At 42.2% G+C, this 24,458-nt stretch overlaps 1 protein-coding gene across 1 annotated transcript in view; it reads right to left on the bottom strand.

Annotated features, from left to right (window-relative positions):
* Positions 1-17,254, bottom strand: part of LOC110526935 (neural-cadherin) — a 186,056-nt gene extending 168,802 nt beyond the window's left edge. Inside the window, exon 1 of the mRNA XM_036980609.1 lies at positions 16,029-17,254. Within this exon, the coding sequence (XP_036836504.1) occupies positions 16,029-17,034 (1,006 nt within the window). The 5' untranslated portion in view covers positions 17,035-17,254. The remainder of the gene's footprint in view (positions 1-16,028) is intronic.
* Positions 17,255-24,458: the final 7,204 nt, after the last annotated feature.

Here is a 24,458-nt window from a genome sequence, read left to right as displayed (position 1 = left end):
CTCTGCTTTCAGGCAGCCTCCTAGAGCGCATCCGTCAACATTCCATTTGGCAGTTGGGACAGAGCGCCCGGTAAACTACAGAACAACACAGCTGAAAAACAATTACATTTTTAATATATTTTTTTTACTGCTAAGTGGTAAGCCCTGTTCTCCTGCATTCTTGTTTTACTTTTGTAAGAAAAGCGACGGTTTGTCACGGAGAAGAACAACAAGGAAAGATTTGCTAGCTATCTACTCTAGCTATACATTTCGCCTATCCCTGCTCCCCCACAACACTCATTCTGATGTTACACCTCTCAAACCCCTTTTTCAATTGTTCTTTTTTTTGCAGGAATCTTCTAGCTTGGATGGAAGGATGGAGGAGGGAACAAAAATAAGGAGCACAGTAGCTGTCCAGCCTGCTATCCAACTAGAAATGTAAATGTTTTGTGGTCCATCTCTCTCCATCTGACTGCCAGATTGCTGAGGGGCAACATAGTCAATGTACTTGCTAGACTAAGTCGAACTTATTGAAGACCTTGGGTAATGGTTAATCATGATTCGTCTCTGTCCTTACAGTTCCCGAAACATGTCAATGACCTGACGTCTGGCCTCTACAGCAGTGCTTGGCCAGCCACTCAGTTACCACTTATCTATTTTACCACATTTCAGGGAAAGGAGAGAGCAGAACCTGTTTATGTTATTGTTGGACATAAAAAAACATTAACATAAAAGTGATTTTAATTTTTTAAATCTGTTCCAAAGTATTCCCATGCATAATAGAGTGTGAATGTATACAAATGTACGCAAGGTTTGAAATTATTCTGTTGTGGTTAAATGTTTTATCCTTTTGGGCTTCTTGTGGTCAATTTGCAGATGACAAATTATTTGTAATTATGTTCCGGCCCCCCGACCATCCGCTCAAGACAAATCAGCCCGAGGACGCATCTAGTTGATGATCCCTCCCATAGGAGTACCATTTGAAGAACCCTTTGGTTCCAGGTAGAACTCTTTCCACAGAGGGTTCTACCTGGAACCCAAAAGGTTTATCCTATATGGGACAGCCGAAGAACCCTTTTGGAATCATTTTTTCTAAGTGTAGTGTAAGTGGATCCAATGGAAATAGCACTGTTTCTAAGAATATAAGATTGTAAAGCAAATCAGATCCTACTTTAACTCGCCTTTTTTTCCCAGGTGCAAAACCCTTGTGTCCTGATTCAACAGACACCTCCCTTGGTGAGTCCTGTTCTCCCATTTCTCTCTTACTTGTTCTCCCTGTTGCTCACTCAAACACGTATGCAGCAGCAGAGGAGAGGAATTACACCCATGACTAACACTGTTTGCTGCAGGAATGAAATGACAGGCACATAGCTTTTGAACAATATAATATTCTGGCTCTTTATTGCCTCTCTACACATACTTGCATTTTTGTATTTAACGTTCTTTTTTCAACAAAATGTTTTAGGAATAAGCAGAACTTGACCATTTAGAGAGGAGTTCAATATTTTCATTATCCAACCGTCTAATTTTGATATCCTTTCTTCAAATGTTTCAGATTGATGACCAATGAATTTATGTCCCACTTCAATATGAAAGGAGAAAACATGCCTTTGCTACCACTTTTAGTAGATTCCAACTGTTAAATATATTTTACTGTGCGTTACTATTTTGTGTCCTGCAAGCATAATTTTTATGCTTACAGTAAGTGCCATGAAACGCAAGAGAACTCAGGAGGTTGATTTGTAGCGGGCCTTCTTGAAAGTCCCGAAATATGCCCGTGTTGGAGAAGGACGCAAAGTATGTACATGAGCAAGTGGCTCTTTTTTGAAAGACATCTCTAAGCTATAACTGCCACAAAATTATTCAACTAGTACCACGGAAATACTTTTAGCCAGCCGAGTCCACGTTTCTTCAAGAAGGTCGTTTAGTTTGTTTTTAAAATCTAACATTAATAAGGTTGTAATGGCTGATTCTCTTCACTGCAGATCTGACCCGTCACACAACTCTTCAAGAGGGCCGCTACGCTCCAAATTGCCTTCTGTGCTCAGATGTCACGACTTCCGCCGAAGTTGGTCCCTCTCCCTGTTCAGGCTGCATTTGGCGGTCGACGTCACCGGCCTTCTAGCTATCACCGATCCATTTGTTTTGTCTTTGTTTTCTACACACCTGGTTTCAATTCCCCTCATTACATTTTCATTATTTAACCCTTTGGTTTCCCCCATGTTTGTGTGCATGTTTGTTTTATTGTAAGGCTGTATCTGATGGCTGGTATTATTTGTTGCCGGGTTTTGTTACGCCCGTTTATTCGTGGTACCGGTATTTTTCCTGCATCATAGTATTTTGTTTGTACTGGTGTTTTTCTTGAATGAAATACCTTGTTCACGCATCTCAACTCTCCTGCGCCTGACTCCTTTCACCAGTCACCCACAGCCTTGACATCAGAGGTCCTTTATGAGGATCTACCCCATCATACCACTCTTATTAATCATTAATCCCCAAATATTATATACTCACAGTATTACTATGCATGCAATTTATGTGGGTGAATTATGAAACAGTTATTGTATGCAGAAGCCATTGTTTGATCTATTTTAAATGTAATAATATTGTGCAGATTCATTTTAATTGCTGACTATGGGAAACAAATAGAAATGGAATGAACAATGTTTTCAATATCCAACTTCATCCTCTGCAATACTTTTTACAGTAAAGGTGCTATCTAGAACCTAAAAGTGTTATTTGGTTGTCCCATAGGAGAAGTCCTTTGAAATGGGTTTTACCTGGAACCAAAATGGCTTCTGCTTGGAACAAAAAGGGTTCTTCTATGGGGACAGCCGAAGGAACCTTTTGTTCTAAGAGTGTAGGTAATAAGCTGTAGACAGGCGGTCATTACCAGGTTATGATGAGGTCTTAACTATGACCAGCAGGCTTATACATTATAGCACATAGTGGTCAGAATTACCAGTTTGCGACCAGAATAAGACGTCATAAAAAGATGTCACGCTGACGTATTTTCAACCAGGTTTTTCCCACTGGGTTGGAAGAGATTTACAAAATTAGAATCACTTGGAGCTGATTTGCTGGTGTTTTTATAGTCTTATGTCCCCCCCCCCTCCCAAAATAAAAACATTTTAATTTTCTTCTCCGAAAAATAAAAGCGAATAAAATGCAATTTGCCAGTTGGGGAACTGCGATAAAGGCTCAACATTTCTGACACAAGAACTTTGTTGGAGCCTACGACCACACGTAATCAAATCCCTGAGCTGACAAGGTAAAAATCTGTCGTTCGGCCCCTGAACAAGGCAGTTAACCCACTGTGTTCCTAGGCCGTCAATTGAAAATAAGAATTTGTTCTTAACTGACTTGCCTAGTTAAAGGTTAAAAAAAATGGTAGTTATTCGGCAGAACTAGACCCTGTTACACTGAACGAGTCAAGACATCCGACAATCTTTTACGACCTAAGAATTTTCCCACAACGTGGAAATTTAGTCTGGGATGGCAAAATCGTGGCATAAGATGGCTAACATCATACCATCTGTACGGCCCTTTAACATGAGTACCCTACACTCCACACTACAGCCTAGTGATCCCTGTTTTGATGGGTCTGATCAGGAGCAGCCTGTGATGTCAGAGGGCTGTGTTCCGCTGGCTGTTTGACGAGCCCTCTGGCACGTGGAGGTCTGCTCTCCTCTTCTCCTTCAAGACCCAGACTCCACAATACTGCAGCTGTCATAACTTCTACTGAATTTGATGCCTCTCCTTGTTCGGGCGGTGCTCGGCGGTCGACGTCACCGGTCTTCTAACCATCATTGATCTATGTTTAATTTTCCATTGGTTTTGTCTGGTCTTCTTACACGCCTGGTTCCAATCCCATTCATTAATTGTTGTGTTTCCCCTCATGTCCTTGTCAGATATTGTTTATTGTTATGTTCATGTTTTATGTATTGGTGTGCGACGGGTTCTTGAACCCACATTTATTTTATTATGGACTTTAGTTTTGGAGTTTGTTTTAAAGTTATTAAAATACTCCAATTACACCAAGTTTAATTCTCCTGCACTTGACTTCCCTGCCACCTACATACACGATGTGACAGCAGCCTGCTGCTGTTCCAACTCCACTAATTGAAGAGAACTCTACCTGCCCGAATGCATAGTGACAACTTTAAAGTTTGGTGGAGGAGGAGGGAGAATAATCTACTCCTTTCTCTCCTTCTCCAGAGTCTCACCAGGTGCTCAGCAGAGACCAGAGAGCTCAATGTCTGTGTTCTGGGCTCGTATAAGGAACATTTAATAATCAATTTGAGGTTATATGCACCGTTCTTATGCTCTAGGACTGAGCGGTTGCTATGGGAATAGTTGACAACCCAAACAGACTATTTTTATCCTAATAAAGGTTGCTGTAAGCTACACTATATATACCAACGTATGTGGCCACCCCTTCAAATGAGTGGATTCTACTATTTCAGCCACACCCGTTGCTGACAGGTGTATAAAATCGAGCACACAGCCATGCAATCTCCATACAAAAAAAACATTGGCAGTAGAATGGCCTTACTGAAGAGCTGACGGTGCCACGTGACTTTTAATGTGGCACCGTTATAGGATTGCGCATTTTCAGTTTGCCAAATTCCTGCCCTGCTAGAGCTGACCCGGTCAACTGTAGGTGCTGCTATTGTGAATTGAAAACGTATAGGCTCAGCCACGAAGTGGTAGGCCACACAATCTCACAGAATGGGACTGCCGAATGCTGAAGCGCGTAGCTCATAAAAATCATCTGTCCACGATTGCAACACTCACTACTGAGTTCCAAACTGCCTCTGGAAGCAACGTTAGCACAAGAACTGTTCATCGGAAGCTTCATGAAATGGGTTTCCATGGCTGAGCAGCCGCACACCAGCCTGAGATCACCATGCACAATGGCAAGCTTCGGCTGGAGTGGTGTAAAACTCACCACCATTGGACTCTTGAGCAGTGGTAACGCGTTCTAAGGAGTGACGAATCACGCTTCACCATCTAGCAGTCCGACGGACGGATCTGGGTTTTGGGGATGCCAGGGGAACGCTACCTGCCCGAATGCATAATGACAACTTTCAAGTTTGGTGGAGGAGGAACAATGGTCTGGGGCTGTTTTTCATTGTTTGGGCTATGCCCCTTAGTTCCAGTGAAGGGAAATCTTAACGCCTCAGCATAAAATTACATTCTAGACGATTCTGTGCTTCCAACATTGTGGAAACAGTTTGGGGAAGGCCCTTTCCTGTTTCAGCATGACAATACCCCTGTGCACAAAGCGAGATCCATGCAGAAATTATTTGTTGAGATCGGTGTGGAAGAACTTGACTGGCCAGCACAGAGCCCTGACCGCAACCCCATCTAACACATTTGGGATGAATTTGAATGCCGACTGTGAGCCAGACCTAACTGCCCAACATCAGTGCCCAACCTCACTAATGCTCATGGCTGAATAGAAGCACGTCCTCGCCGAAATGTTCCAACATCTAGTGGAAAGCCTACCCAGAAGAGTGGAGGCTGTTATAGCATCAAAGGGGGGACCAACTCCATATTAATGCCCATGATTTTGTAATGAGATGTTTGACTAGCAAGTATCCACATAATTTTGTTCAGGTAGTGTATGAAGAGATAGAAGAGAAAAAATTGAAAGCCAGAAACAGTAAAATAACAACAGGCAGATTTAGACTGGTATGTTGACAAGGTGAAGTGCCAGTGTATGGAGGAATCGTGCAAGGACACAGGTGCTTCAAATGCCCTCTCACAGAGATGGCTTACTCACGCTGACTGACTGCATGTAGAGACTTATTGATAAAAGATTGAGAGTAAACCAAGTCTCACACACACGCACAGAGATTCACAATAAAGCACAAACAAACTTCCTTGGGGAAAAAACTTACACTCCTTCCCAAGACTGTTTCAATACCGTATTTTTTGAGCTCTGAAAACACAGGCTGCTGTTTTGAAGGCAACACAAATAGAAGGAAATCTCCAGTGCCTCGTGGGGCCCTCCCTTCCTCCCTAGCCACGCCTGCGTGATTTGATGTGTGTGCCTCGTCTTCTATAAGATTGTTCACGCTGTGTCTTTTATGCTGAATGACGCGGAGCGACCATTAGTGACAGCTTTTGACATGGAGAGGTCATGCGCTAATGTAGATCTAGCGCAGACACACCATCAATCATGACCTTCCAGGCCAGCGAGGAGCGACTGCACCGACGTGGGGCTTTGGCTCTCTCAGACAAACGATCAGACGGCACGGTCATTGTTCTGCACTGGCCCATTGCTTCCCACCTCCTTGGCTGGGGAGACACGCTGCTCATTAGGCCTGAATAGAAATGGGAAGGAGTTGCAAAAACAGCCGCATTTGTCTACTGAAAGCCTAGATATTAAAACGCTGGAATGGCTGGCTGGCAACTCTCTTCCTGGAGAATAGAGTCGAGTTGAGGAGAGTGGAGGTGTGTAGAGGAGGTGAGAGGGGGAGAGAGGAATGTGGCATCTCTGAAAGGTCACTAGGTGCCTCCTATCCCTTCGTTTGTCTCTTTGATTAAGTCTGGCAATTAGGCAACTGTGCTGCTTGGCGCTGAGATTCAGTCGGCAGATTGTAAATAAACTAATCAGAGAGCAGGCAGATCCAGCGCTGAGGAGAGAGAGAGAGAGAAAACACTCAGACACCCCGCCAAAGTTTGACTGCAGACAGATTGACGAGGCGATCGATGATTGGAGGGTGTATCAGAAAAGGAGAGAGCAGGATGAAAGACTGATGTGTCTGGCGAGGAAACTCAGCAAGGAGGAAGATGAGAGAAAAGAGAGTGAAGAGAGAGAAGAGAAAGAAGAGAGTGAAGGTTGAGGATGAGCAAGAACTAAGAAGGCAGAGAGGAATGGGGAGCCAACAGAGGAAAATATGAAATAACAAGAGAGCTGCAGCCAACTAGCAGGGAGAGCTAGACGGTAGAAGTGGACTGAGAGAAATGAAGTACTACAGTAATAGAGGAGAGGAGGTACTAAGGCAGAAAGAACTGTGGATAAGAAGACTCAGATTAACAGAAAAGTGTAGGAGGACAGAGAGAGCGAAAGAGAGAAGGATACAGCATGGCAAACATTGAGTTGCCTGGGAATTTGGCAGTGTGACACATGGGAGATGGGAGGGTGCCTCACTTGGACGGCCTTCTGATAGTTTACATTTCTGTTTCGACAAAAACCACGGCACCTTCTGATAATTAATCCACCAGAGGATTACCGTCATTCTGGCTGCGCTCTGCCCACTGCTGTCCCACTCACACACACAAACGTGTATTTTTGTCAAGCAAAACTTATTGTACTAAACTTACTACTACGCAGTACTACGCTAACAGGCTGACTACAACGCGAGCGTTACAAAATACATTTTGAAATCTGTGTTATTCAATTATTGCACCCACACTGCTCGCGCGCGCCCCAAGGGTCTGTGTTGCCAAGGGCTAAAATAGAAGTCAGTTCTATTTCTGACGCAGATTGTGCAGCAAGTCCTGAATCTCCGATCTCCTCATTTGTTTATAGAAGCAGGTACCCACGTGCCATCTTCTCATTTGTTATACCCACGTGGGTGACTGAAAGACGAACAAAGTCAGTTGCAGTAATGCACCTAATTTATGAAAGTAGCCAATCGCAATATAAAGTCAAGAGAAGAAAAGACCTGGAAGGAGGAGAGATGACTAGAAACGATTCGGTTGACAGTTTTATGTGTGGATTAATTGGCAGAGTAGAGGACCTTGTGCATTTCAGGTAAAATAACTCAATCTTTATATCCCAGGACAAATTAGCTAACAACAGCAAGTTAGCTAAAAAGGACAAATTAGCTAGCAAGTGCAAGCTAGCTAGCTAAATTTCCATAAATGTTTAATACCCTGACCTGTCCCCAAATTAATATAATTGATTCAGAGTTTGTTTGATATTTTAACCTGCGTGTCGTGATCGCGTTTGGTGTTGGGGGACAAAAGACATTTATGCATGATGGCGCACGCGCGCAGCCAGTTTGGGTTCCATGTAAGAGTAATTGACAGTATATATAATATTCTGCCCATATGAACACATTTATTTTAGGCCATAACTGAACCAATATCTGTAGGATATATATATACAATGTTCTGCCCTATATGAACGAATATACATACAATATTTATAGACATATTTAATGAAAACAATCAAGCACTATGCTTGCAGCCTAGGCATTATACATATCTGCCCGTATTTATAGCCATACATGAAACACAATGACATACACAACGTTGTTTCACATTCTTTAATAACCGACTGAGGAATACACAACATTGTTTCAGATGTTTTAATAACAATAAGGCAATAGGCTACAGCTCACTTCACAGATTCCCCGGGAAACTCAACGTATTGTAGTCTCACACTGACGAAAGAGCTTTCACCATAAAATATAACACTTGCTTTGAACACACACACACACACGCACACACACCACGCATGCACACACGAACACGCACCCACTCACGCGCTCACAGACATTCCATCAAATGCCACAACTGGCAAAGAAATGCAACGACACATTCCTAATTTGTGAAGGCATGCTAGATTCAGGGACAGAGAGTAGGGGAGGGACTGGGTGGTACTCAGCAACTCATCTGTTCTGTTCTTTTACTCCAACATTTATCTTCTTCATCCAAATCCAGAACTTAGTCATGGAGAGACAGGCTGGGTCAATGATGGTCATGGCCACAGCAGACGGCCAGAGCGGAGTGGAGCTTTGACGAAACGCTGTGTGATCTCTCAGTCAGAACCGTTGATCGCTCTCCCCGCCACTCACAGTTACACACACTGTGGTGACAAGTGACAGTGACAGCCATGTCCGCTCCTACTGCGGTGGCCGCACGCCTGGCGGGGGGGAGCGTAGTCACGGCAACAAGATGACGGACAGGGCCTCATCGTGTGTGTGTGTGTGTGTGTGGTCTTCTGTCTAAGGTGAGCTTTTGCATATACAGTATGCACATGCCATGATTATGCACATGGAGGACATATATCTGGTGGCATGTCCCTCTCTCAATCTTCAGCCCCTGCTTACGATTCATAAACTATGCACTGTTCAGTATATTCACACACACACTTCGCCATTCACTCCATTCCATAGCTTTGGAAAAGGGGGATACCTAGTCAGTTGTACAACTGAAAGCATCCAACTGAAACTTCCGCATTTAACCCAACCCCTCTGAATGAATATAATGCAAAAGAAAAGAAAAACATTCACCTCACATTTACCCCCCACAAAGCTTCCAATAAGTCCTGACAGCATTCTCTCCTTTCTTCCTTCGTCCCCTTCGTCACTGTAATCTTCCAGTAATTAAGTGTGTGTTGTTTTACACATCACCGCCATTCTAATCCTTCCACGCTGACTCAATCTACTGTAAGCAGATTGCTGGGCAATGGGATTTTAGAAATACACAACAGTGAGGGTATAAATATCAACTTTGGGTATGTATACTCAACTGAAAATCTATTTTCCTCATGCATGTACGTGTTTTTGTGAATATCTGCTTGGAGATCACAATATGCAATTTAAGAGAAACACATTATACAACTCTACAATAATTCTATTAGTCTTTAAATCTGCTGAGCTTGCTGTGCATGGTATGTGTGTGTGTGCATACATACATGTGTGTGAGTGTGTGTGTATGCATACATGTGTGTGAGCGTGTGTGTGTGTGTGTGTGCATGCATATGCAAGTGTGAAATGACTGTCTGAAGGATGAGATGAAACAGAGAGAATGGAGGAGAGAGAAAAGAGGGTGTGAAGTACAGACAGCGAGAAAGAGAGAGAGAGAGAGTTTGCAAACGTTCACAGGTATAAATTCTATTTACGCATCATACCAGGGTAAAGTATGTGTGAGCCGAGCGGGGCTATTTCCAGCAGGTGAGAATGTGTGCATCAGAGCATATGCTTGTCTCGTGTGCATACCCTACGTTGGTTTGGATGTACGCATCTTCGCGAATGTCTATGCGTGTTTGCACAGTGTGTGTACTTGTTTGTAGAGAGGGGGGTGGGAGGGGGGAGAGAGAAACTTAGTTAACTCGTGTTTTGTACACGTGAGCAAGCAGACAATCTTCTGGTTCCCTGACAGCGTCAGGAAGCCTCCCATATGCTGTTTAATGTCCAGGCTCCTCCCCAATCAGATGAACAGTAACACCAGGAAGGAGAGGAATTAAGTCCTCGACAACCTATCACCTTCTGCTCAAACCCAAAACCCAGCTCCCTCTGTGTGGATCAGACAGTCAAACGCTATGGTGGATAGATAGATAGAGGATAATGGATGGGGAAGGATCAGATCCCCTGTGTATATAACACGTTTGGGGTTCTTATCAAAACGCAATGCGCGTCTGATGCAGCTGTCAGTTCTTTGTCAGTTTGATTGAGAGTTATGCCAGCTTCACGCGTGCTTCAGCAAGACAAATATGCACCCCATCATAGTGATGCCTTTGACAGTCATAGCATGTTCTGTATGAGAGAAAAGATCACACAACCACTCAGGTCGACATGACAGACAGAGGTCTGATACAACGTGTTAGACAGCCGAGGGAGACAGCGAGAGAGAGAGTGTAATGTTTACTGTTCATTTTCATTGAAAGAAACACTTTTATTTATTATCTATTTCATTTGCTTCGGCAATGTAAACATACGTTTCCCATGCCAATAAAGCCCTTAAATGAATTGAGCGAGAGAGAGTAAGAGGGGGAGGAAGAGTTGAAGGGAGAACGAGAGAAGGTGAGAGAGAGATAGTGGAAGGAAAGAGATGGAGAAGCATGAAAAAACATGCTATGATTGAGAGAGAGATACACAGAGAGATGTTTACCCTGACGGGATATAGAGATAGTAAAAAGGGCCACAAGGCAGAGAACGTTAAGACGGGAAGTCTGACGCCACACACCTGTTTGATCTGCACACGCGCTCCCCCTCTCCATCCCCCACGCACACATTAATTGATCCCACTGCAGCAATATCATGGAGACCATACATATCAAACAGGAGCCCATAGCCTCAACCAATATACAGGTGAAGAGGCCCACCATTTCCATATTACAGAGGTTCACACAGCAATTAGGAGGAGAGACTTCTCTCAGTGTGTGGAGACAGAGGGCCCAGGTCTGTGGGGCTGTGTGTTTTTGGGACCGCTTAAGTGGCTGAGACAGCCAGGATAAGGCTGAGGCCAGTGTTAGTGGATAACAGAGACAGACAGACAGCCAGACATAGATAGGGATAACCATATATGATTCAAGTGGTGCTCTGCTCCCCCCAACGCCAGATAATGGAAAGAGCCCAGGGTGATTCCCCTCAGACAAGCTAATAGAGAGTAGAGACCAACTCACCTGAGAAGGCTATTTCACCCCAGGTCAGCCAGTGGAAAATATGGAGCCTCTCACCCCAGCCGGAACGGATAACAGAGGAGAAAGTCTGACTGCCTATAGGAAAGCGAATGACTCTCTAACTCCAGGATAGCTATTGGGGAGCCAGGACCAACACCCCCAGGTATGGGAAACAGAGAGAATCAACTGACCAGTGGAGGTAGGAGAGAAGGGGACGGTCACAGGACTGTGCGCAGCACATTAATTAGCATGATATACAAGCTGCAGTAGAGCTCTGTTATCAAACCACAGCCTAGCTCACTCACTGGCCACCAGGAAGAAACGTGTGCATCACTGAGTGTGCATGTCTGTATGACGGTTAATAATGTGCAATACAATATGCTGTTTGAAGATATATAGCAGTGGCTGTTTGATCCTGATAAATAAAGTAATAACAGACAATATATTTTCATCTTCCATCTGTCTGACTCTGACTACATGGTCCTGCTCTCCTGTAGGATCAACCTGGTCTCAGAACATTTCGTACTTTTCTGTATGTAAATCCAAGACAATCCATTTAGTATGATATATTACATTTGGTATAGTTACATACGATAAATGGTAACTTAATTTAATGTGAAAACTAATGGAAGGCGGCTGGTCGGGGTGGATTGATGGGCATATAATGTGAACTTCTAGCAAACCAAACGTTATCTAATTATCAACTTTGTATCACGTTCTGACCTTTGTTCCTTTATTATGTCTTTGTGTTAGTTTGGTCAGGGCGTGAGTTGGGGTGGGTAGTCTAGGTTATTTTTTCTATGTTGTATTTCTGCGTTTGGCCTGGTATGGTTCTCAATCAGAGGCAGCTGTCGATCGTTGTCTCTGATTGAGAATCATACTTAGGTAGCCTGTTTTCCCCATTTTTGTTGTGGGTGATTGTTTTCTGTTTTGTGTGTATTCACCTGACAGAACTGTTTCATTTCTTTCATTCACTTTGTTATTTTGTTTTGTGTGTTCAGTCTAATAAATTACAATGGACACTTACCACGCTGCATATTGGTCTGATCCTTCCTACTCCTCCTCAGACGAAGAAGAGATTCGTTACACTTTGACTCCTTACTATTTGTTAGCTACTTTGCAACTACTTAGCATGTTAGCTAACCCTTTTAGTCAACTCTTTCTCTAACCCTATGTCACGCCCTGAGGGTGTGACAAGGGTGGTTTATTTAGTTTTGTATTGTCTAGGGGTTTTCTGGTCTAGGTGTTTATATGTCTATGGTTGCCTAGATTGGTTCTCAATCAGAGGCAGCTGTTTATCGTTGTCTCTGATTGGGAACCATATTTAGGTAGCCATATTCCTTGGCTATTTTGTGGGTTGTTATTCTATGTTTAGTTGCCTGTTCTGCACTAGCCATATTGCTTCACGGTTAGTTTTGTTGTTTTGTTTGGTTCCGTTCAGGGTCCTCTAATTAAAGAGTTATGTTCGCTTACCACGCTGAGCCTTGGTCTCCTCTTTATGACAACCGTGACACCCTAACCTTAACCCTTTAACCTAACCCTAGCCTTATCCCTAACCCCTTTAACTCTAATCCCTAGCATAGCTAACATTAGTGAACTAGCTAACCATAGCCACCTAGCTGGAATTTTGTAACATATCATAGGTTTTTCAAATTCGGAACATACTGTACACTTTGCAAATGCATAACATATAATATGAATTGTAATTCGTAAACAAATCATACATAATGGGTGATGGCCATCCACAAATTAATACAAACCATACGAAACATAACATATCAAACTTAATTTAGTATCACGGATGTAGGTGCAGAATTATACGAAATGCTCTGAGACCAGGTTGCATCACCAGTGGGAAATATCACTGTGTGTTTGCATGATCTTTGCAATATCAAATGATCAATAAGGATAAACACAAATATGACTGCTGTGTGTGTGTGTGTGTGTGTGTGTGTGTGTGTGTGTGTGTGTGTGTGTGTGTGTGTGTGTGTGTGTGTGTGTGTGTGTGTGTGTGTGTGTGTGTGTGTGTGTGTGTGTGTGTGTGTGTGTGTGTGTGTGTGTGTTAGTCCACATGTACTCAATAGGGAGCTGGTCTAGTTCACAGATACTGTTACAAGTGAGGTCAACCGACACACTTCTCATACTTGATTAAAGCCAGCTGTTTTTCCTCATTACTGTGAATCCCCTGGCTTCTGAGAAACCTGCTCACAGTACACAAACCCAGACACGCAGAATCTACAGAAGGTTATGGACATCAGGCAACAGGACAAGCACACAGACAGACAGTAATGAAAACACCAAAGGCCGAGCTAATTAAATCACCAACCCTGGCAACAACTCATTCAGGAGTGGTTGTAGCTCGTCTCGGCTGCGCAGCGCATGAATGCCACGGAAAGATGCGAGTGGGCCATGGAGCAGACTGTGCGCGACAAACGCACGACTTTAAAGCCTATCTATTCCCTCGAAGAAGCGCACGAGTTCTCCAACAAACTGTGCTGCCACTCTAAATCCCAGAAATGAGAACGTGAATGAGATGGGATTACATGGATAATGCGAGCAGATGGAGCCAGGTCGAGCAGGATCTCCACTCAAAAAAGATTAGACTCGACCGCATGGCATTCCGGTTCCCCTAGCACAGAGCACAGATTTGTCCAAATTAAACACGGGTGTCTTCTGGAAAATTTGAAATCAAGTCTAGTTAGTTATTTGATCAGAAAAAAAATTGGTTAATTCCTGAACCACACAAGCATTTTAGGATTCATTCAATAATTTCACAACACTCAGCAAGGGAATTGAGAAAACGAGAAATTATGGGGGTTTTATTCACTCCAATGCATGTAAATAGGTCCCCATACTTCACATAGCCTAGAAATGAATGCAGAGCGCACCGGTTTTACACACACAGATGCCAAATTCCCTGTGCTCATTGTTGTAGACAGGCAACACTGGTTGAATGATCATCTGCATGAACACAGATATTATGTAATCCGCCTATCACTTCAGAACAGCTGGGTAAAATATAGCACGTTTTATCTGGCATCGTGCATGACAAATGAGCAATTGCCAAAAGGTGGGTTGTACTGCTGCCTTACAAAGGCAACTGGCAAATGTATTCATTTCAAAACCCAACCGTTCCTATGCACAGCCAATACTGTGGGCCTATGCTACCCTAATCTACAGGTCCCCACTCAAAACCAAAAAGCTCATTTACTGCATTTCTATACAATTTAAAAACTCTAAAATGCTATTTGGAGAACAGCAAAAACTAAAACACAAGCAAAGATTACCCCATCCATTGTTACATTGGTTGCTGTAGATTCATTCACATCAGTCGATCTACAAACACACAGCCTATTAGCTATACAATTCTCCGCCACACATTAACTCAGCACCGTGATTAAAAACTAGATTTAATATGTACATATATGTACTCTGTTAGCAGAAAGGGTTTTTTATTAACAAAAGGTAAACAAATACATTTGCTATGCATACCTGTTTTGTTGTTGTTGCAGTTTTACAGCTAATTTCCTGCAATTCTGCACATTTTACAGTATGTGTCAGTTTGAGCTGCTGTGGCCAACACTAGGTTGAGCACTCATAACAATCTATGGTCAGAAAGGTTTACATACATTGGGCGCAGGATCACCAATGGGAGCAGTGCAGATAAAGGATATTATTGCATTAGAAATACCATTTTGGCTGTAGCCTGGCACTCAGAAAGTACACGAATGGAGCCATTTCTGCAGGTAATTAACCTACAGTATTGCAAAGCAAAACGGTACTCAGCATCGTCTGGATATGTGTGCAACAAAAGTTCAACATTCGCATTCTGCTAACCATTTCTGTCAAGCCGTCTACGCATACATTACAGTTCGCATCTATAAATCCAATGTATGCGCCACACAGAACGCACAGCAACTGCCGCTGCAACGCAATGCTCCAAGGCAAACTCCGCGTTTCATTGGAAATGAATGTACTTCTGGTGTTACAAAACGCAATTCAATGTCAGTGTGATCGAGGTGTTATGCACCACAAAAAAACCGATTTGAAACTGCCTCAGCAACGCAATCCTATAAATTAAACGCAGCGTTTCATTGTAAATGAATGTACTTCTGTTGTACCAAAATGCAATAACATTGTCGGTGTGATCGAGTCGTTAGAAACAGTAGCACCCCCACGCCTCCTGTAAATTGAAAATATCTGCACTAATACCAGAAAACATATGCATACAACAAATCGTAGCATAATGTGAAATAATGTACTGTATTATAAGCTTAACTTGTGCGTGTTACATTTTTCCAAGGGTAACTATTTGCAAGGCGCACGTCTCTCCATGCATAATTTACGCACTCGCGTGGTTTCAACCTATTGGAATCATGAAGGCAAAGCTGATGGTGTTTAATTAAACATGTAACCACAGAAACGAATACATTTTAAATCATATCATTGCACTTTAAAGCATGACACTTTTACAGAGAGGCTCTATGAGTAGTTTAGGTGCTCAGTTCTCCACATCGATTCAGTGGGCTCATTTAGACCAAACCGTGGCCCGTAATTACTTTACAGAGGCCCTTAAGTTGAAGAGAGAATGAATACAGTTATATATCATAATATATTTAATGCATTACGTTGAAGAGAGAAACAACATTGAAGCTGCAATATAAAATTGCAAAGGCACTCTCACCTCTTTTATCCTGAACTTTCACAGTAATCTCCACGAGAGGTTCCGTCTCCCGGTCCAGGCGCCGGGTAATAACTATATCTCCGCTGTCCCGACTCACGGTGACCGGTGAGCTGTCCACACCGGGATCCATCAACTCAAAGCTGGCAGCCTGAAACTTCACCGGGTACAAGTTCATTACAACAGAACCGATACTGGCATCCTCGGAAACATTTAGTACGATCGGCTCGCTCGACTCTAGCAGGGACCTCGACTTCCGAGGTTGTCTGCTATTCGGTTCACCATGGGATGGCGGTGGAACCGCTGGCCATTGCCGGGGATTAATCTCGATGTCAATACTCTGACTGGTCAGCGAGGGCCAGCCGTGGTCCATCGCAAACACGTTAAACTTTATGGGCGCGGTAAGACCCAATATAGAGTCCACAAGCAGTACATCTCCAGTTTTTGGAACCACATAAAAACTGCCATTTTTGGGAAGAGCAAAGTAAATTAGTTCAGCGTTTTTCCCGCTGTCTGTATCCTCCGCGGTCACTTTATACACCACAGACCGCAGAGCAGTGGCGTCGTCTAGACTCATTTTTATATCAACATTAGGGAATGTTGGCTCGTGGTCATTAGTGTCCAAAACATCCACTTTCACAGATGCAACTTCTGCGACCACATGGTCATTAACGGCGCAGCTTTGGCAGCACAGACCCAGGCTGAGCAGATACTCGGAGCGCTCCTCTCTGTCCAGGATGATCGAGGTTTTCAGAAGTATGTGTCCGCGTTTGTGGTGGGCAAATACTCGGAAATCTTCACTTCCGTCTCCCAAGAGTTTCAGATGCATGCCGGAGTTGGAGCACCATCTCTGCGCGTCAACTCGCTTCACAGGGATGCTGAGACCGTTTACTTTGGATCCAGGCTCGGAGTTCTCGAATACATGTCCATGAAAGAACGGTATCCTTTCCTCTGTCTTATTCCCAAGTACAGATGTCACGAAATAGCATATCAAAATAGTCAAAATCATGACTGTTGTCAGTTGTACCACACTGAGTGGTGTTATGCTTTCACTCTAGGACCATCAATCATTTCGAAAAACATATTTCATGTCCTCTAAAACTTCAGATGAATTCTAGTATTAAAGTACTATTAATTCACAAAAAAGATGTTCGTTGTCCTGGCTTGATTCATTGCTCTAACTTTCGCAGTCTCCTGTCTCCACTCCAGCAGCAGTCTGCGTGCGTAACCCTCAGGATAATGCAGCTCAAGTGCGCGCCTCCGCTTAGTGTTTCTGACAGCACTAGCAGCCTCTGGTACTGGACAGCGCCGTGCTCGAGGGGGAGTGGCCTACAGTGACTCCTCAGGGAAGCCCACGTCACGTGATGCATGTCTATCAGTTTTTTATTCCAACACATAGTCTTCTTTCTGATTTCCACTCCGTGTCCAATAGCAATGACATGATAGTTAAAAACATACAGTAGCCTATCATTTTGACTCAGTAACCTAGATTTGTCATTGATATTTGAGGAATACATAATGACAAATATTAAAACTGAATCTAGTAAAGAAAGATGATTTAAACATGTTTAGAGTAACATAGCTTTAATATCTTATCCAGTTTACAGGACATTCAATATTTTATCCTCCATCATAAAAATGATGTAAAACACGCTCACACACAACAGCAGTACAGATACAAGGCCTAGATTCATTTGTCAGAATAGATTTGTCCACCCAAGTACACCCTAGCCACTCAGTTAAGCTCAGTCAAACAGGAAGGAAAAAAACTTTGCTAGAATCTCTTTAAAAAAAAAATCTCTGTCATGCTTAAGCAGCAATAAATTTAACAAAACATATCAGGAAGATATAAAGGACAAAATAACCTAACCAGAGGTAAAAAAGGTATAACCAGAGGTATAAAACTGTATTTTTTTGTGAAGAATCAACAACAAGTGGGACACAATCATGAAGTGGAACGACATTTATTGGATATTTCAAACTTTTTTAACAAATCAAAAACTGAAAAATTGGGCGTGCAAAATTATTCAGCCCCTTTACTTTCAGTGCAGCAAACTTTCTCCAGAAGTTCAGTGAGGATCTCTGAATGATCCAATGTTGGCCTAAATGACTAATGATGATAAATACAATCCACCTGTGTGTAATCAAGTCTCCATATAAATGCACCTGCACTGTGATAGTCTCAGAGGTCCGTTAAAAGTGCAGAAAGCATCATGAAGAACAAGGAACACACCAGGCAGGTCCGAGATACTGTTGTGAAGAAGTTTAAAGCCGGATTTGGATACAAAAAGATTTCCCAAGCTTTAAACATCCCAAGGAGCACTGTGCAAGCGATAATATTGAAATGGAAGGAGTATCAGACCACTGCAAATCTACCAAGACCTGGCCGTCCCTCTAAACTTTCAGCTCATGCAAGGAGAAGACTGATCAGAGATGCAGCCAAGAGGCCCATGATCACTCTGGATGAACTGCAGAGATCTATAGCTGAGGTGGGAGACTCTGTCCATAGGACAACAATCAGTCGTATATTGCACAAATCTGGCCTTTATGGAAGAGTGGCAAGAAGAAAGCCATTTCTTAAAGATATAAGCCACAAGCCACCTGGGAGACACACCAAACATGTGGAAGAAGGTGCTCTGGTCAGATGAAACCAAAATTGAACTTTTTGGCAACAATGCAAAACGTTATGTTTGGCGTAAAAGCAACACAGCTGAACACACCATCCCCACTGTCAAACATGGTGGTGGCAGCATCATGGTTTGGGCCTGCTTTTCTTCAGCAGGGACAGGGAAGATGGTTAAAATTGATGGGAAGATGGATGGAGCCAAATACAGGACCATTCTGGAAGAAAACCTGATGGAGTCTGCAAAAGACCTGAGACTGGGACGGAGATTTGTCTTCCAACAAGACAATGATCCAAAACATAAAGCAAAATCTACAATGGAATGGTTCAAAAATAAACATATCCAGGTGTTAGAATGGCCAAGTCAAAGCAAAATCTACAATGGAATGGTTCAAAAATAAACATATCCAGGTGTTAGAATGGCCAAGTCAAAGCAAAATCTACAATGGAATGGTCCAAAAAATACCGAGGAGGCCAAGGGATGGAGGAGAAAACATAGCTGATTATTTTGATATCTATTCTAATACCACCTAGCACAGGAGAGTGTCAGGGAGAGAGCTTGACAGGCGGATAAAAACCCCCAGGGAGAAACACTTTCAATGCAGCGTTGAAGAAATGCCAATTTCACTTCTTTGCAAACAAAATCTAGGATCCAGCAGGTTGTAAATTGGCTCTGTGTTACCAGGATGTTTCAGTTTCCCAGCAAAGAGGCACCAATGCATGAAGACCCAGAGGACTGCCTAGCCCACAGCATCCATCCAGTTAAACAAACAGTAGCCCGTAGTTAACTAGTTAGGTATTAATGTCATGCAGCCCCTCTCTCCTCAGCTCTAACATGCAACCACAGAGGTGAGAAGGAATCAGATATCACTACCAAAGTGGAGGAGAGCCAACACAGTAAAAATAAAATAAAAATCCTGTTAATTTACGGTAAAAGTCTGGCAGCACGGGTGCCAGAAATAGACTATAACTACAGACTAAAATGTATGTAAATAATCTGTATAAAAACTGTGATTTACTTTCAATCAAATAAAGTATATTACTGCAATTTTACTACATTAACTCAAACTCTAAAAAAAAAATGGAATCCTCTTTTTTTTGCTGGCATTGGTTGTGAAAATAAAGAATTGGCCAGCTAAAAGTCCTAATAACTCCTTAATTGATGACAAAATATGATGACAAAATAACACAGATTATAAACATAAAATTACAAAAAACTTCCAATTTTAACTGGTATCAGTTGTGAAAATAGAGAAATAGACAGCATAAACCCAGAAATGACTCCTGAATTTGATGCCAAAGTCACACAAAAACACAGATAATTGTCATATTACAAAACCTACTCTTGATCTAAATGGCATCAATTGTGAAACTAGAGAATTGTTAAGCAAAAAACAGACATTACTCCTTAATTGATGCCAAAATATAGCTAGAAGACATAATTGTCACTATATTACAAAAAACGACTCTCAATTCAACTGGTGTCGTTTGTGAAAATAGAGAATTTGACAGCTAAAAACAGACAACTCCTTAATTGATGACAAAATAAAGCTAAAAAACAGATTATTATCATAATATTCACTGTTGAAGTTGAGACTGGTGTTTTGTGAGTACTATTTAATGAAGCTGCCATTTCAGGACTTCTGAGGCGTCTGTTTCTCAAACTAGACAATAATGTACTTGTCCTCTTGCTCAGTTGTGCACCGGGGCCCCTCACTCCTCTTTCTATTCTGGTTAGAGACTGTTTGCGCAGTTCTGTGAAGGGAGTAGTACACAGGGTTGTACGAGATCTTCAGTTTCTTGGCAATTTCTCACATGGAATAGCCTTCATTTCTCAGAACAAGAATAGACTGGCGAATTTCAGAATAAAGTTCTTTGTTTCTGGCCATTTTGAGCCTGTAATCGAACCCACAAATGTTGATGCTCCAGATACTCAACTAGTCTAAAGGCCAGTTTATCATTGCTTTAATTAATTAGAACAACAGTTTTCAGCTGTGCTAACATAATTATTCAGTATAGACAAAAAAAATACAATAATTTGTTATTAGTTCAATAAGCAACTGTTTGTCTGTTGTTGTGACTTAGATGAAGATCAGATCAAATTATGACTAATTGATGCAGAAATCCAGATAATTCCAAAGGGTTCACATACTTTTTCTTGCCACTGTAGGTTTGCAGAAGTTGGTGATTATTAGCAAGCGTTTGACACACATTTTTGAAATGGTTCACTCTCTGGCCACATCTCTGATTTCAGTGTGTGAGAAGGAAACAGCTCTTTGCTTTTCTGTAGATACTCAGGAATCAGAACATTGAGCAAAGTAACTTGAGCCACAGAAATGGACGAGGCACAGATTAATTCCACAAGTTCCTTAAGTAGGATTGTTAGTTGCCATACCCTATCTTCCATATCAGTAATCTTTTGCCTATTATCACAGGGAGGAGCCTCAAAAGAGACCAGTTTTCTGTTGCCTGGCCACCAAGTTTAATTCCCTTTTCACCAACTTCTGAGGATGTGGAATTCGCATCAGATCCTTGGTAGCTAAACTGCCTGATCCTGCAGTTAAGCTCTGAGTATGTAATGCATTTCTTTACTTTAACAAAGTACATTATATAAATTGCTGGGTCATGTACCACTATCCCCTTAAACAAATCATGACCAATGCATGGTGGGGGGCCTGGCTGACAGACATGAAAGTGCTTGAGGGAATTAAATACAGTGTCAAATTTGAACCCTCTGGATTCCGTCTCATTACCATCATTGCCTCCTTGTAATTGTGTACTGTTGTGGCAGCAGCAGGTTCATCAAAATCAAACAGTTAACCCTCTTGGACCAGCAAAGACGAAACATAAGATTGTGGGGGTCTACTTTATGCCCGCAAACTTTGATCCATTTTATCGCTCCAGTATTGATAATTTACAGTTCATGTTATTGTGTAATGAGAGAGACTTTAAATATTTTGGCCATGACAAGCTTTTTTTCTACAATGCTGTCGGATCTCAGAGATTTAGAAACAATTGGATTGGAGATATCTGGACATGCTGTAAAGGCAGCAGTCTTTTGCATTACTGATGATAATTTCGGGTCTCACAACATAGGAGGATTCACAAAAAATGTTAGTACCTCCAACTACTGCTGTCGATACTGCCTTGCAACTAGAGGTTAACCTCTCCGCTACCCGGTAGCGGGCTGAAATTCCACAGCATACGGTGATCGCTACATAAATAGTCATATTAAACATTCATAAAAATACAAGTGTCTCACATGTATCGAAAGCCTGGAATCTTGCTAATCCAACTGCGTTGTCAGATTTAAAAAAGGATTTACTGCGAAAGAACACGATGCGATTATCTGAGGATAGAGCCCCATTAAAAAAAAAACTATTTCAACCAGCACAGGCTAACAAAATCGCAAACTGCATTAAAATAAATTGTTTACCTTTGACAGCTCGAGCTCAGTGAGGTTGGATGGAGAGCATTTGTGAACAGCAGTTTTCAGTTCTTTCCACAGATTCTCGATTGGATTCAGGTTTGGACTTTGACTTGGCCATTCTAACACCTGGATATGTTTATTTTTGAACCATTCCATTGTAGATTTTGCTTTATGTTTTGGATCATTGTCTTGTTGGAAGACAAATCTCCGTTCCAGTCTCAGGTCTTTTGCAGACTCCATCAGGTTTTCTTCCAGAATGGTCCTGTATTTGGCTCCATCCATCTTCCCATCAATTTTAACCATTTTCCCTGTCCCTGCTGAAGAAAAGCAGGCCCAAACCATGATGCTGCCACCACCATGTTTGACAGTGGGGATGGTGTGTTCAGGGTGATGAGCTGTGTTGCTTTTACGTCAAACATAACGTTTTGCATTGTTGCCAAAAAGTTCAATTTTGGTTTCATCTGACCAGAGCACCTTCTTCCACATGTTTGGTGTGTCTCCCAGGTGGCTTGTGGCAAACTTTAAACAACACTTTTTATGGAAATGGCTTTCTTCTTGCCACTCTTCCATAAAGGCCAGATTTGTGCAATATACGACTGATTGTTGTCCTATGGACAGAGTCTCCCACCTCAGCTGTAGATGTCTGCAGTTCATCCAGAGTGATCATGGGCCTCTTGGCTGCATCTCTGATCAGTCTTCTCCTAGTATGAGCTGAAAGTTTAGAGGGACGGCCAGGTCTTGGTAGATTTGCAGTGGTCTGATACTCCTTCCATTTCAATATTATTGCTTGCACAGTGCTCCTTGGGATGTTTAAAGCTTGGGAAATATTTTTGTATCCAAATCCGGCTTTAAACTTCTTCACAACAGTATCTCGGACCTGCCTGGTGTGTTCCTTGTTCTTCATGATGCTCTCTGCGCTTTTAACGGACCTCTGAGACTATCACAGTGCAGGCGCATTTATACGGAGACTTGATTACACACAGGTGGATTGTATTTATCATCATTAGTCATTTAGGTCAACATTGGATCATTCAGAGATCCTCACTGAACTTCTGGAGAGAGTTTGCTGCACTGAAAGTAAAGGGGCTGAATAATTTTGCACGCCCAATTTTTCAGTTTTTGATTTGTTAAAAAAGTTTGAAATATCCAATAAATGTCGTTCCACTTCATGATTGTGTCCCACTTGTTGTTGATTCCTCACAAAAAAAATACAGTTTTATATCTTTATGTTTGAAGCCTGAAATGTGGCAAAAGGTCGCAAAGTTCAAAGGGGCCGAATACTTTCGCAAGGCACTGTATGTTCCCAGTTTCTCTATATTTGACTTACCTACCTGTAACAAAGAAAAAAAGTAGCTTGTAGATTTTAATCTAGGTTCCAATTAACTACTGAAGGGACATCAGCGATCATTTCTTTGTACTTCCATGTTAAGCTACTCCGAATGCTAAACTAAGCTTAGCTATGAATCTTACTCCAGTTTGAGGATTGCAGGGAATTTCCTCAATTCTAATTCAAGGAACTGTTGAAGTAGAAAGAGAGACAAACATATGTTATCAGGCAGGATTGGCTTACAGCAAACTACCTAGCTAGCAAGTGTGGCAAAGAAGGGGGTCGAGTGATAAATGGCAGATATGTGAGAGCAGAACTAATAAACGGGCTCTGCCCGATCACTAAAATGGCCACCCCGATCAGAACATTCGGCTTAATTTGTGACAAACGCTCATAACCTTGAAGAGGTTTGCCACACAAGATTAGCGCGCACTAGCTAACAAGTTAGTGTGCTAGCTAGGTTATGAAATGCAGCTAGCAATCTAGCTAAATAGCTGAATGTCAATGCTTCAAAATTCAGAATGAATAAAACGTTAACTGTCAACATATGTTACAAAAAACAAATGTTTGCTTATCTTAGCTGGCTTGCTGCTAGCTAGCCTAGGTCTGGTTGGTAGCTAGCTTTGGTAGGATTAGCTATCTATCTTGCTGACGCATGTGAGCAGCCAACCACAAACTCCACGATATTAGCTAGCAAATACAACAAAGTCAATGAGCTGCACGTCTAGCAACAACTATTTCAACTTTATGTTAAACAATTAAGCAAAAGTTTGGTGGTAAAGCTCACCTTGGTATGATAGCTATCCACTCTCCTATCAATGTATGTGCCAAGCTGCTGCATTCAATTGGAGCCAGTTGTGTTCCCGGGCATTTGAATGACACCTCCAACGTGTTTCTGATTCGTTGTCAAGTGGTTTCTAATGGAAATGGCAAAAGGCAATGTGAAATATTGACTAGTCTTTAATTACTAACCTTTTTAATAGTTCGGAAGAGTGATGTAGAGGATGGTGACGTTGAAATAGAGGAAGTGTCTGATATGGAAGAGAATGTTGG

Source organism: Oncorhynchus mykiss, chromosome 6 (assembly GCF_013265735.2).
Source record: "Oncorhynchus mykiss isolate Arlee chromosome 6, USDA_OmykA_1.1, whole genome shotgun sequence".
Classification (NCBI taxonomy): domain Eukaryota; kingdom Metazoa; phylum Chordata; class Actinopteri; order Salmoniformes; family Salmonidae; genus Oncorhynchus; species Oncorhynchus mykiss.
The sequence above is the reverse complement of the archived record's forward strand: the minus strand, read 5'-3'. Positions and strand labels throughout refer to the sequence as shown.